The following is a 14,103-nucleotide window of genomic DNA, read 5'->3' on the forward strand; positions in this document are numbered from 1 at the left end:
TTTGAAACCTGATTTCCTTTCTGGGTTGTTACATATGTAGTCTCCAGCAGCGACTCTCCAGAAAACCCACTTAACTTTCTAAGTTTTGGTTTTGTTTTGTTTTGTTTTGTTTTTTTCTTTTCTTTTCTAGTTTTTCAAGACAGGGTTTCTCCATGTAGCCTTGGCTGTCTTAGACTTGTTTTGTAGACCAGGCTGGCCTTGAACTCTTAGTAACCCACCTGCTTCTGCCTCCTGAGTGCTGGGATTAAAGGCACGTGCCACTATGCCTTTATCTATTAAGAGAAGTAGTAAATTCTGGGAGAAGATCCTCAGATTGGTAGGAAAAAAGGCTACATTATAAACATGCTAATAAGCTATTAAAATATGAAAAATAATTCTCTAAAATGTCATAAGGTCAGGATTCTAACAAATTCAAGGATGTTTGTTTGTTTTTTTCTCATACATTATCTGAATAAAACTAGAGTATTCCCATACTTGATATTAAAAAAATGAAGCTAGTGACCCATGTTAGTTAACATGGTGTCTTTTCACTCTACCCCTCATGCTCTGGTCATATAACCACTTCTGCTTGCTCACCCCTGCTATCTTCTGAGCAAGGACACACATTTTTGAGGCAGCTTCCCTCACAGTATGTCAGGTAGAATGTTATTCTAGGTAAGCTGTTCTTAAAGTATATTCTTCATGTGTTTCTGGGGTTTTACACGAAATGAACACTGCTTCCAGTCATGTAAAAGCATGGATGTTAACAGTGCAACAGCTTTATCAATCTTGTATTTACCATGTCTTTTCATTGTAGCAAAAGACCATCCAAAGTCATTAGCTCCTTGGCCCCTTTGGGGTTCAATGACCCTTTCACATGGCTTGCATATTAGATGCTATGCATATCATATATGTACATGTATCATCATGATTCATAACAGTGGCATAATTACAGTTATAAAGTAGCAATGAAAATGATTTTATGGTTGGCGGTCACCACAACATGAGGAACTTGAAAGGGTCTCAGGTTTAGGAAAGCTGAAAACCTCTGGCCTGGACAATCAGGGCTCTCTGATATTTGCCAACATCACCCAGTAACACTTGTCTCAGAGTGTATCTCTACTGTGAAGATGTGATTGGTTTTGAAAACAGAATGTCACTTGTCACCTTCATTTTATTGTTACTGATAGGAGGATACTGAAATGGATTCAAAAACTACAGAGCTTCTTTCAGCACTTGAGGCCGGCTTAACTCTAGAAGACATGAGGAGAGGAGCAGCGGGGAGGTGTGGCTAAGCTTCTGGAAACTCCAAGGCCACCAAAGCTGCCCTGAGCCAGTAGTTTACAGGTTCTTGTCTTGATAATATGTAAAATGAAATTAGTGCACCATAGAGGACAGCGTTAAGAGGAAAGTTTATTATAGATTTATAGGTAGGAATAAGGAAGGAGAGAGAGAGAGAGAGCTGTTGTCCACAGGACATAGAGTATCATTCAGTTGCTAGTTTAGGGGCTGTTAAAGGGCTTATGACAGAAACTGGGCTGAGGTCATGCCAGTTGGCCCAACCAAGCATGCAGGTGCCTTTTGTAGGTTTCAACCAGCAGTCACATAGTCATGACATGATGTGCAGGCTCTAGGCAGAGGTTCTCATTTTTGAGATAATGATGACACAGAAACTCTTGGGTGCCCCTGCTCTGCATGTCTGGTTCTATCTCGTGTGTGTTATTGCCATTATTGTTAATAAATAGCTTTTTTTTTTCCTTCAAAAAACCCTTCTTAGTCATAGTAGAATAAGCACTATCTTGGAGTCTTTATACGTCATAAAGCTGAGCATGGCAGATTCCTTTGGTTCTTGAATTTGGGAAGCAGAGGCTGGTAGATCTCTATAAGAAGAAGGCCATACTATAAGGGTTTATACAGTGAGTTTGAGTTCCATGTCACCCAAGGCTACATAATGAGATCTTGTCAAACAAACAAGCAAAACAAAGATACTGTGAGCTGTGAGAAGAGTTTGAGAAATAATGCAACCGTGCAATTAAGCAACCAGGCAGCATCACAAAGTTAGGGTTGAGACTGCTCGCACAGTAACAGTTCAAATCCAGTGACTGTTCGTCTCTTCTTCTGCTTTTCTTTCCTTCATCCATTTTGCTGAGGAAATGAATGGGTAAACATTAGCTGAACTCTGGGATCAAGCTTGATGCACAATCCTATGGAAGAGCATAAACTGTGGTAGAAAAGCCAATCACACCACTGAATGAACCACAGGAGCACAGCAGGGTGTGGAGTTTTGACCAGGTGCCTAGCACATTAGGATACAAGCAAAGTCCTAAGTCCAGGCAGAGTGTTACAAGCCCCCAACAAACTGGTGCCTCCCTTCCCTACTGAGCATAATTTTGAACACAAGTCTCCCTCCCTGGCCACCACAGGGGCCACAGCAAGCCCATTTCCTTTCAAAAGAACCTGCTGTGACTGTGCTCACAGCAAGACTCCAGGATCCACCTCCACTTCCTAATGAGGCCAGCCACTGAAAGTGCAGCTGTCATGCCAGGGACTGCCCATTTCTGCCCAAGTTGCCTGCTGTACAGGCCATCCTGGGACCCAGACTCCTCGCTGGGCTGGTTGTGATTACCTCAGACTTCTCTTACTGTGGCTTTTTTTCCTTTTTCTCCCAAAGTCTAAGTCCTTTTCTTCTTTACCTACTTTGTCTTGGCTCTATATGTTCCTTTCTCACTTTTTCTTTTATAGACATTAATCTCAAGGAAGTCCTTTGAGCCTCAGTTTTACTAAGATTGAATTACATAATAACTACTTTATAGAATTATATCATACCTATTAAATAGGATGGTGTGTGTTTATTGCCTTCATACTGTATATCAAATATGATGGTATAGTGCCTTAGTAAAATGTAATACACTAAATAAAAAGTTATTATTGTCATTATTATAACCAAATGCCAGAAGTATTTGTAACATCAAATTCCATACCCAGAGTTGATATGTCCAGTGTTCTTTCTGCCTCTAAGGTCTTTTATTTTGATGGGAATGCCAGTACAGTGCTTTTCACATAAGTTCACAAGGCAGAGAATATGGCATCATGATGCCACATATCATTGCATTAGTCATTCTTTTAACAAATATGCAGAGAATTAATTGTGTGTTAGAAATTATTTATGACTCTAGGATTTTGAAGGCTAGTGACCAGGGAAAAGTTGTCTAATAGACATACATGCAGCGAAAGGCTGATGAGTTGGTTCGGTGGGTAAAAGTCTGGCATCCAACCCTGGATAGGTAAGTTTGAATCTTGGGATGGATGTGGCAGGAGGATGGAACTGACTCCAGTCTCTGTATATGTCCTCCTTACACAACATACATACATAAGTGTAATTTTAAAAGTTAAAGAGAGAAGAAAACTGTTTCTAAAAACAGAAATATACACAGCGACAAATGTCTGATATCTGAAGGGAACTGTTACCCACTTACTTAGTCATTGTAAAACCAGGTGAGATAGAAATAAGAATTATAATTATGTATACTTTACAGATTAAAAAGAAAAGAAAAAGACAAAAGACAATAACACATCTACTGCAGCTTGTGCCACAGCCGGACTATAAGCTTGAGTCTGAGAACATTTCTGAAAATGATCTCTAAACCTCAAGTTGAGTTTGTTTCCTCCAAAAGACACTAAAACACAATTGTTGGGTCGTACCTCAACATTATCTGGTTTGGCAGAGGTATGAGGTAGGACTCAGGAATTTGCATTTCTAGGAAACTGGCCCCAGCACTACACTACTAGAACTACACTAGATAGTGCTGCTCCTAGAAAGCTCCCTGTGTTGTGGAAGCCCAGAGACACTTTGCTTAGAAGCTCATTTTATTTATACTAAAAACTCTTGGACATGCAGCTTTGCATCCGTTTCTTGCTGATTCTCATTAACTGGCATTTAACAAGTGATTCAACTCTCTGTCTCCATTTCTTAATGTCAGATGTATTCATTAATCCAAGAGCCCTCCACCAGGGATCTCTTTGTCATTCCCAGTAGAAAGGCTGCTTCAATTTCTTTTCATAATTCACAAGTAAATGTTCTACTTTGATTATTATCATCAAAGAAATCCCCAAATTCAATGTTTAGTTCTAAGATATGGATTATTTAGTTTAAAAAAAATGTAATCTTTCAGCAAGGGCACACTTTGCAGAAATTTAAGAAGGTGATGTTAGTATGTAAGGGTGTCTTTAAGAAATGATAGCTTAATTATATAATGTCAGTTCTTAATCCTAGAAAGGCCTATAAAATGTAAAAGGTGTTGGTCCTTCCTCCACTTAGCTCTTGTAGCTTAATTTCACATTAAAGAGCACTTTCACCCCTTACTACCCAAGAAAGCCCAAAGCGTGCCTTCAGGCTTAGAAGCCTGAGTGTTTTTAAAGCAGAAACTTACAGAAGCGGTTTTTCTTCAACCACTTTGCTTCCTCAGACTGCTTGCCCTCAGTGGAAAAAGTCTGCATGCGAATATCTATGATCTGTGAGACGGGGCAAAAAAAAAAAAAAAAAAAAAAAGCGCAAGCTTAATTGGGCAAAGAGACACATCAAGTCAGCTTGTGGTCCATCTCTGTATCCACAAGTTAGCTCAGAAGGAACATAAGCCCAGCTCCCAACAGCCAGGCAGCCTAGAACAGCTCTCAGAAGAAGGGGGGAGGCTTCCGTAAAGATGCGATCTAACTGCAAGCCGGAAGTCTGAATCAGAAAGGTAAGGCTCTGAAGACAACTTTCCCATCCTCTCACCCTACGCCACGCTTGACGAGGAAGCTCAGAACATGACCACCCTCAGGTCACGCTGGGCAAGCTACTTCCTCTTTCTCTACCTCTTGCTTTTTTGTTTTGAAAATAAAAGGGCTTGAACAATGTTATCATTGAGAGTCCTGTCACCTCCTCCACCCCCTCACCCCATTCAACAAATCCTATAATATTCCAGAGAGGGAAAACAAATCTGACGCGCCTAACCTGCAAATATGCACCACCTCACTACCGCTGGAATCTTCTGGTAAATGGGCAGACAGGAAAGCAAACAAAACCGTAAAGATAAATAGGTAGAGTTGAGAAATGGAACATAAGTTATCAAACAACTCGAGTGGCTGAAGTTAGCGAGGAAAGTTTTTCCGCAGGAGACAAAAATGCAAGTGAAGATCAAGAGAAGAAAACAAGGGAAAGAGAATTTACCTTCAGTAGACCTAAGTCTCTAGGTCAACCCTGTCCTGGGGTGGGGGTGGGGACGGGAGGTTCTATTTTAATCACACTGTCATTACAAAACTCAGCAATAGAGTCCTCAGCTTTAGGGTCTGGCTGGAGGCGCTGAGGGGCAGAAGTCCGCCAAAGCCACAGTTCTCCCTCTTAGTGCTGCCCATCCCCACCCTGCCAGATCTCTAACTTTCTAAGGCCACTTTTTTAAGTCTTCGCCTCACAGATCTTCCTAATCTCGTCCGGCCTCACCTAGTCACACCCTGCCCCGCCCCATATCCCCAGTCTCTCCACCCCCCACCCTCGCAGCCTCTCCGCTCCTCCCCCCACCTCATTCGGTTCTCACTGCCCTGTAACGTAACCCCGCCCACGGGCCTAGGGTTTCCGGACTCCAGGGTATTTTAAGGCGCATGCCACTAGGGTCGCCTGACTCCCATCGCGTGGTGCTCCAGTCCTTGCTTTCTCTGCCATCTGCTTCCCGGGCGCCATCAGCCATGGGTCCCTGGCCCCATTTGTTGTGCGCCGTCCTGCTCCTGGTGGTTTTGGAAGTCTGCACAGTGCGCTCCGACACACCTGCCAACTGCACCTACCCTGACCTGCTTGGTTCCTGGGTCTTCCAGGTGGGCCCCCGACGTCCCCGAGGAGACGTAAACTGCTCAGAGATGGGTAAGCCGCGTCCCGGGATCCCCGAGTTGCTCTTTTCGGTCCCTGAGTCCCTCCTGGCTCAGGGCCGTCGCTTGCGGGTGACCGCAGAGTTAAAAGCAGACGACCGGTCTCCTGGGGGAATCCGAGCCAGAGCCAGAGCCAGGGCCGCCAAGTTGAATTTGAGCTGCTGAGAACTTCTAACTTTACACTTATTTTCTTGGTTATAACTCGTATCTTCAAGAAAACTTTCCCCAGATGTTAAAATTGTTTTATTTGCTTTGATTTCTTGAATAGGAGTGGAGAACTGCCTTCTTGATCCTCTCCTCCGTTCTGACAGGTTGTTTTAAAAACTCCTGTTGAGCTCAGAATCTGTAGGGCATAGCAAGATTTTTGTTATTGTTGGTTTTTGGTTTTTGGTTCGTTCGTTTTTGGGGGGGGGCGGCGATGCGCTCCCCTCTCCCCGCGGTGAGGTTGTGGGCTAGAACCATTCTCTCCCAGAGGATTTCTAACTGGGCCTGTGTCACGTGCTATTTACCTTGACATTTCTGGCTGCACTGTTTAATGATTGCAAGAGATAACACAAAAGCTGTTTTCTGGTTCTTTTGTCACGCTTTACCCGGCAGTAGTTGGAAATGCCTGGAACCAAGCACAATGCCTTGGCTCATGGGAGTTCTATCAGTTAATGTGTAGTGAGTGAACCCTGGGCCATTCCACGTGCCTCAGACTAATTGCTTACCTCTAAGAAAACTTCAGAACACATCAGAAGAGCGACACTTCTGGTCTTCCCTCACAGTCTGACTTGCACAGAGAAACTTAACTCTCAGCTGTAGCTTCCTTGTCAGCAGAAAGAAAGGCTATTACATCTCCCCTAAAAAGGTCATTTAAGTAATTCCAGGTGACTACGGGTTTCGCTTCAGAGTGGGCGGTGTCTACCATTGTTTCTTTTCTAAATTTGAGCATGGAGGTGAAGCAGAAGGGAGAACAGGTTTGCTTTGCCTTATCACATGCAGTCTCCACCTGGGGTGTTACTGTAAAAGAAGGAAGGGCTGCAAAGAAGTGTGGGACTGCGTGGACACAGCTGAACGTTTTTTCTAGGAGCCTCTGCCTATAAACCTTGTGACTCTAACCCAACAGGTAAACACACACAGATTTGACCCCTGGTATTCTGATAGTTAAACATTAATATCAACTCAAACTATTTTTATGTATTAGAAGCCTCACGGCCGGGCTGTGGTGAGGCATGCCTTTAATCCCAGCACTCGAGAGGCAGAGGCAGGCAGATCATTGTAAGTTCGAGGTCAGCCTGGTTTACAAAGTGAGTCTAGAACAGCCAAGGCTATGCAGAGAGACTCTGTCTTGAAAAACAAAACAAACAAAACAAAACAAACAAACAAAAAACCCAAAAAATGTATTAGAAGCCTCATGTTGGCTGAATCCTTCAGAAGGATTCAGGCTAAGTGTTAATCTAGATTGAGGAAAGAGGTAGGTACCTCATTTCTTTGTCCAGAAGACTGCTTTCTGTCTTAATGGGCTCAACACATCCTTATGGTTTAAAGCTTCTTCCTATATAATCTTCTCTTTTTTTAAATCAGTAGTTTTTAACTTCACCTTCCATCCCGGCTCCTTCTTGGGGGGGTGGAGGGGTGCTGGAGACAGGGTTTCTTTGTGTTGCTTTGACTGTCCTGGATTCACTTGTTAGACTAGGCTGATCTCAAATTCACAGCGATCCGCCTGCCTCTGCCTCACTGAGTGAGGGATTAAAGGCATGCACCACCATGCCTGGCTTCTTTCTGTAATTTTGAACAGTCCCCTCCCCATTCTTTGTAAGAAAAAAATGGTTTTTTTCTTTGTTTTTCCTTTCTTTTTTTTGTTTCTTTTCCTCCTCCTCCTTTTTTTTTTTTTGTTTTTGTTTTTGTTTTTGTTTTCAAGATATCTTACTATATAGCCCTGGTTTACATGTAACTTGGTATGTAGACCAGGCTGGTTTTAAACTTGCAGAAATCCACCTCTGACTCTAGAGGGCTGAGATGACACACCCAACTGGAAAATATTGTAAGTGTTTGGTTGCCTGTGATCTCTTGGCCTGTGTGCTTTTCAGAAACCTCACTTCACAGGCTAGCCTGGATGCCTCCATCACCATATAGAGGGAACAAAATTGAGATTCATAAGGAAAAAAATAATCTTTTTAGGCAGAGTCTAAATGTGTAACCCTAAATAGTCTACAACTTACTGAGTGTATACATAGCCCAGGCTAGTCTCCTCGAACTCTGCCTACCTCCAGCTCCCCAGTGCACGGTTTATAATTAAAGGCTTGTGCTACGTGTTCCAGGAGAGACCAATTTTTCTTTCTTTCTTTCTTTCTTTCTTTCTTTTTTTTAAATAAGCCAGATCATTAATCTCAGTAAGGCTGCAAGGTCAGAAAGTACCTTACCATAGAAATTATGGAGATGTGCTCCCTTGGGGGGGAGGGGTTCAGTTAACTTTTTGTTGTGCATTTTGTTTTCCTTAGGACCAACAGAAGAAAAGGTGGTGGTGCACCTGAAAAAGTTGGACACAGCTTATGATGAAGTGGGCAATTCTGGCCACTTCACCCTCATTTACAACCAAGGCTTCGAGATTGTGTTGAATGACTACAAATGGTTTGCGTTTTTCAAGGTTAGTTTTTTGGTTTCCAGTCATTTGTTATCTAAACTATCTCCGCCATAGGGACCTCTGGAGTGCTAACTTTTACACGAAGAGCATAACTACAGTAGACACACTAGTTTTCGAAGACAAGATGGCTATTGTAAATTTGACATTTAAAAACTATAATTTGAATAAGTTTGTACATTGGAAAATGTGTAGTTTTGTGTTTATGTATTTTGGAAAGTATAAAAAAAATCTTATTTCTTGTATTACTATACTTTTTACTTTTCAATATCTGTTTTCTTACTCACTAGCTTTGTAGTGAATCTGTAGGAAGGATAAGGAGATGATAAATTTCATTGTCTGGAGTTCATCCAAGCCTTCTAATCATGTCCTGCTGGCGCAGAGGCTGGCCTCAAGGACTCGTTGGAGTATTAAAATGAATTACATATGGTCATGTGAAGAATTTATTTGGCTAAAGTAGAGAGTGAAATAGAATGCATAAAAGTCACTGTGCTCCTTGGACTGTTTTAAGCAAAAGACTGGCTGGCTTACCCTGCTGGAATTTTACTTCTCTGACTAGTAAAGGACCATTGTCTGTTCCTGTATACAAACACTACTTCCAGGTATAAGCATTCTTGGATTAAAATGGGCGGGACTGTCTTGGTTCTGTGGCTCCCACGTGCTCCTTCTTACGGAAGAGTTAAAACTTTCCCTATAGGCTTACTATTAAGTGGTTCGAGTAACTTGAACCTAAAGCAGCTGTTTCTCATTATACGTAGAATATATATATACAGAGTTTTTTCATAGTCTTTGCAGCCGCTGGAGCATCTGGTAAGAACAGACCATTTATAAGTACTTCTGGGAAACTGGGCCATGCATCTGTTAAAAACAGATCACCTAACCTCTAAGTTTGATGTTTTCATGGAACTTGAATCGTCTCCAGGATATAGTATTCTGAGCCAAACATATTTCTTGGAATAATAGCTCCCAAAGATATTTTAATACAGAAGACCTCATTAATATAAGTAAGTAAGTAAATAAATAAATAAATAAAAGAGATCTGGAGGAAGATTCAATTCCTATCTGGTAAGAATCAGTCTGTGAATTGTTAGGAGCCCATTTGGTTAGTTAAAGCCAAGGGTGGCTGTTTGTAATATCAACAGCAAGCACTATACTACAATCTATCCCAACAGCATCTGAATCTCAAATTTCAGTCATATGGTGGATCTGGTGGATGTATTAAATCGGAATTTAGTTCTCAGTGTGTATTAGAATGGGCCTAGGTTGTTTTGGTGTTTTTTTGTTTTGTTTGTTTTTGAGATATAATATAGCCCCCTTCCCTTTCCTCCCTCCAAACCCTCTTATGTATCCTTTGTTTCTCTTTTGCAAATTCATGGCCTCTATTTTTTTTATTATTTCTTTACACACACACACGCACACACACACACACACACACACACACACACACACATGTTCCTAAGTAAATATGTCTAACTTGCTTCATCTGTATGACATTCTTATACATATGTTTTCAGGCCTGACTGTTTAGTATTGGATCACTAGTTGGTGTGTCCTTCCCTGGGGAAGATTTCCCCCCATCCCAGAAGTCCTCAGTTGCCTGTAGTTCTTTGTGTAGCGCTGAAGCCTCAGTCAGAGGCTTTCCCTAGGCCACTTTAACATGTTCATTGTCGTCGCCATTGTTTGTTCACGTTTAGGGCCAGGGTTTCGTAGACCTCCTGTGCAGCCACATGCTGTTCAAGGCTCTTTGCCTTCAGATCAAAGTTGTTTGCAAACCTGACAAGGAAATGGACAAAAAAAAAAAAAAAAAAAAAAAAAGATACTTAGTTTAAATTATGAACCCTGAGATGTGCCATAATTTTACTGTCTTTGTGGTTTTCTTCTTCCTCCATTGACACAGAAAAAAAACTTAGTTGATATTTGCAGGAATGAATGGAATAGAGGAACTTGAACTCGTTTTGGGAATAAGTTGAGTAAATCATTAAGAAGTTGGAGATGGGGTATAAATAAATGAACAAATAATTTATACGCTTATCTTAGAAAACTTTCCATGTATCTGTATTGCACAATATGAGCAGGAAAACTAGTAAAACCACCATTTAATCCCAAGAAGCCTAATCATCAGAGACGGGCGAGGGCAAGTTCCCACAGTACTTGCCATCATGGTGGAGGGAGGATCTGGCCTCTGAATGAGGAGTTGGAGCACACTGTGCATTTCTTTTCAAATCAGTTGAGAATTTTACCAGAGCGCGAGGGGATTCATCACATTAGGTCCAAAGAACTACTTTTAAAGCCACATAAAGCTAAATGTGTTTTTCAAGCTTACAGGAATGAGTCAATGTAACTCACTACTCAATGTACAGATGCCCTGTCAGAGTGGTATTAGATAAATGCTTACTCTCTCACTAAGTAGGAAGAGGGTTCTTGCCCAACTGATTTTATTTTATTTTTTAATGTGGATTTAAATGATTTTTCCACAACCTTTACCAGGGACATGTTTTCTTTTCCTGCAGAAAATCCAAGCAACGTGGTTAATTTGGCTGGTGATAAACATAATACTTTCAACAAGCAGCAAATAATATATATTAGATTTTTGTTTTTCAAACAGTGTAATCAAGCAGCTGCAGGTGAACGGTTTTCAAATCTTGCTACACAGACCTGGTGACCCGAGGTAGAGCTCAGAAGCCATGTAAAGGTAGACTGAGATCCACAAAGTTGTCCTCTGACCTCAGCACATGTAGCACGACACACAAACATCCCTCTGCCCATACACTAATAAATAAACAGATAAATAAAGAAGCAAAACATTTTAGTAGCAAGTACAGCAGCAGTACTAGGGGAAAGTATCTAAAATTTTAAGAAAAAATATAAAGTGCAGTGACTTGTAATTAAAGGAGAGTCAAGTACTTTGGGTGACTTTGTTAACCCAAAGTTAGTTAAATTTTACAAGTATCAGGATATTTCCTACAGCTGTGAAAAATCATATTTTGAGAAATATATCATTCAAAAAAAAATAAACCCATTCACTGAATAAAGCACATAGATTTTTTTTTTTAATGGCATAGAAAATATCTTTTGAACTAGTATTTAAAATCTGGTCTTTGATTTGGTTTGCATTTTTGAGATAAGGTCTTGATATGTGGCTCATGCTAACCTTGAACTTGGAATCCTGTCTTAGTCTCCTTATTATATGTGGTGGGCAAAAGGCCTGGCTTCAAATGGATAAATAGCATCAATTTTAAATGTCATATATAAGCTAAACTTACTCAGCCCAACTATTACATAAGCATCTAATGGAATTTTACTGTATTCCCCTGCTGTTGTAATTCTGTATGTTATTATTCTAAAAAACAGTTGGATTTCCAGATCTTTTCATTAACACACCTAAGAACATATCATTGCTTCCCGTTACATGTGTGAAATGTGCTTTTCTCAGACTTCTGACTGTCCTCAGGCATGACTTTTGTATCCTGGTAGCAACAGCAAACATGTCCGCCCCAACTCGCCCCCCCCTCCCCCCATTCTCTGCGTTCATGTTTGGCTTGGAGGTGACTAATGTCAGTCTCTGTGCTACCACCTTGCTTTATTCACATCTTATTCAGGCACAGATGAAAGATTAATATTTTCCATCACATGGAGATTCCTAAACATTAAAAAACAAATGAAAAAAAGCCTTGGTTTTTAATTACTTAAAATGTGGTAGCTTGAAGTAAAACTAGTTTGTCTGTGGTTTTGCATGTGCGTTTAACCTACATACTTGAATTTGAACAGAAAACCGGGGTGTGTGTGTGTGTGTGTGTGTGTGTGTGTGTGTGTGTGTGTGTGTGTGTTTATTTTTGTTTTTTCGAGACAGGGTCTCTTTGTGTATAGCTTTGGCTGTCCTGGAATGCACTCTGTAGACCAGGCTGACTTCGAACTCACACAGATCCTCCTGAGTCTGATTCCCAAGTGCTGGATTTAAAGGCATGTGCTACCATATCCAGCTTGGCTTTGTATTTTTAAAGGTTCTCTTTTTCCTATTTCTTCAAGACTGTCTCTGACCTGAATTCTGATCCAGGCAGGGACTTAAGCCTTTACAACCTCCTGTAAAACAGAAGGGAAGAATTAGGCTTGTGACAAAATGGAAACTTCTTAGACGTATTCTTTGAAGACTCGGGGCTGTGTAGATACTCTGCAGACAGGTTCTACATTATTGGATTATAATGGCAATTGCCATTTGGCTCTCCTTGTCCCTGTGGCACATTTACACCTCTGTGAGGTACCTATATATTAAAGAGAAGCTGGTCTCGTATTAAAAAAAAAAAAAGCAACAAAACCAGGTAGAATATAAACAGCTGTGATTATGTCTCACTTCATGTGGTGGCAAGTGACTTCTTTCTCTTCCCTTGTGTTTTTATGTGCTTTCATCAGTTTTTATGAGAAGTTATATAAAGCCACACTGTCTGGAGGAAGTCATATAAACAGACTGAGCCCCAAACAATGTCTTCAAGGAGAACAAGTCACCAATCCTTTACTTTTTCTCATTTTATCTCCTGTGAGATAGTGGAAAAGAGAGGGGTAGGAAAGATTCTCATCTTGTTTTGAAGAGAGTTATTCAAAGGGTAAAAAAAACAGAGAGGAAAGTAGACTTGTTATGTATACCTAATATTTTTTTAGTGTATTTCTCTTTATTTTGTGGAGGTTGTAGATAGTGGTGGGCATTTGTGGGCCACAGCCCCTGTATAGAAGGAACCTGTAGTTCTTTCCCTCCACAATGTAGGTTCTGGTCTTTAGGTTTGGCCTTATATATCTTTACCCACTGGGCTATTTCACTGCGCCCTCCTTATGGCTTTGATGTATTTGGTGGTAGTCAAGCTAAAATTTCTGATTATTGAGCTCATTTTTAGGCTTTTTAGTCTTAATTGAATTATAGACTAACAAATAATAACAGTAAAAGGGAGACCACCATCACCAGGTTCATAAAACAAGCTATTACTTAGAACCAGGCCAACATATTGAGTAGGCCATGACAATTTTTAATTTCACAGTTTATGTGCCAGAATTTTTCTAAGTTTCAAACCAGAATTGTCAGTTTTGTTTCCACGATAGAGGGGTAGGAGACCTGTGCACTAATTTCTTCACTGTGTTTTCAGGATTTATTTTTAAGATAAAAGAATTTTAGAAGAATTGTTTTTGCAGTAGATATGCTTTTAAAAATATAAATTCTGTACATTAAACATAGATTTTTTTTTTAATATTAGGAAAGAAGTTTATTATGAAAGTGGGAGAGGGGAAAGAATAGGGGTGGCCCAGAAAGGATAGAAACTGAGAGTCAGAGAAAGAGCAAGTGGTGGAGTGGGGCACAAAGTATTTTTAAACTTTAGATTTACTTTTAAAACTTTTGGTAAAGGGTTGGCTGTGGAAGAACTGCAGTCCAACAGTTCGTATCAAAAGCATTTTGATGTATGCCTCTTGTGTGTTTTGTTATGGATGCTAAATTTTGTGATGACTCAGTTTACCACTATAAACTCTTCATAGGATGTCACTGATTTTATCAGTCAGTTGCTCACGCAGCTGGGAACTGTGGGAATGTATGATTTGCCACATCTGAGGAACAAACTGGGTGA

General features: G+C 40.6%; 1 protein-coding gene and 1 long non-coding RNA gene across 3 annotated transcripts in view; one reads left to right on the forward strand and one right to left on the reverse strand.

Annotated features, from left to right (window-relative positions):
• Positions 1–1,372: 1,372 nt before the first annotated feature.
• LOC311581668 lies at positions 1,373–5,436 on the reverse strand. Its single transcript, XR_014773840.1, has 3 exons — positions 5,189–5,436; positions 4,410–4,491; positions 1,373–2,124 (listed from the first exon to the last, which is right to left on the reverse strand). It is a non-coding gene; the product is annotated as an uncharacterized lncRNA (long non-coding RNA).
• A 122-nt stretch (positions 5,437–5,558) lies between these two features.
• The window catches only part of CTSC (cathepsin C), a 34,729-nt gene continuing 26,184 nt past the window's right edge, over positions 5,559–14,103 (forward strand). The window contains exons 1-3 of one of the 2 annotated variants that reach the window (XM_084773384.1): positions 5,559–5,872; positions 8,361–8,506; positions 14,015–14,099. In XM_084773384.1, coding sequence (XP_084629510.1) covers positions 5,617–5,872; positions 8,361–8,506; positions 14,015–14,099 — 487 coding nt within the window. In that variant the 5' untranslated portion in view covers positions 5,559–5,616. The remainder of the gene's footprint in view (positions 5,873–8,360; positions 8,507–14,014; positions 14,100–14,103) is intronic. The other variant, XM_084773383.1, reaches the window with a different exon arrangement.

This window comes from Acomys minous (genome assembly GCF_964271855.1).
Source record: "Acomys minous genome assembly, chromosome: 2".
NCBI classification, from domain to species: domain Eukaryota; kingdom Metazoa; phylum Chordata; class Mammalia; order Rodentia; family Muridae; genus Acomys; species Acomys minous.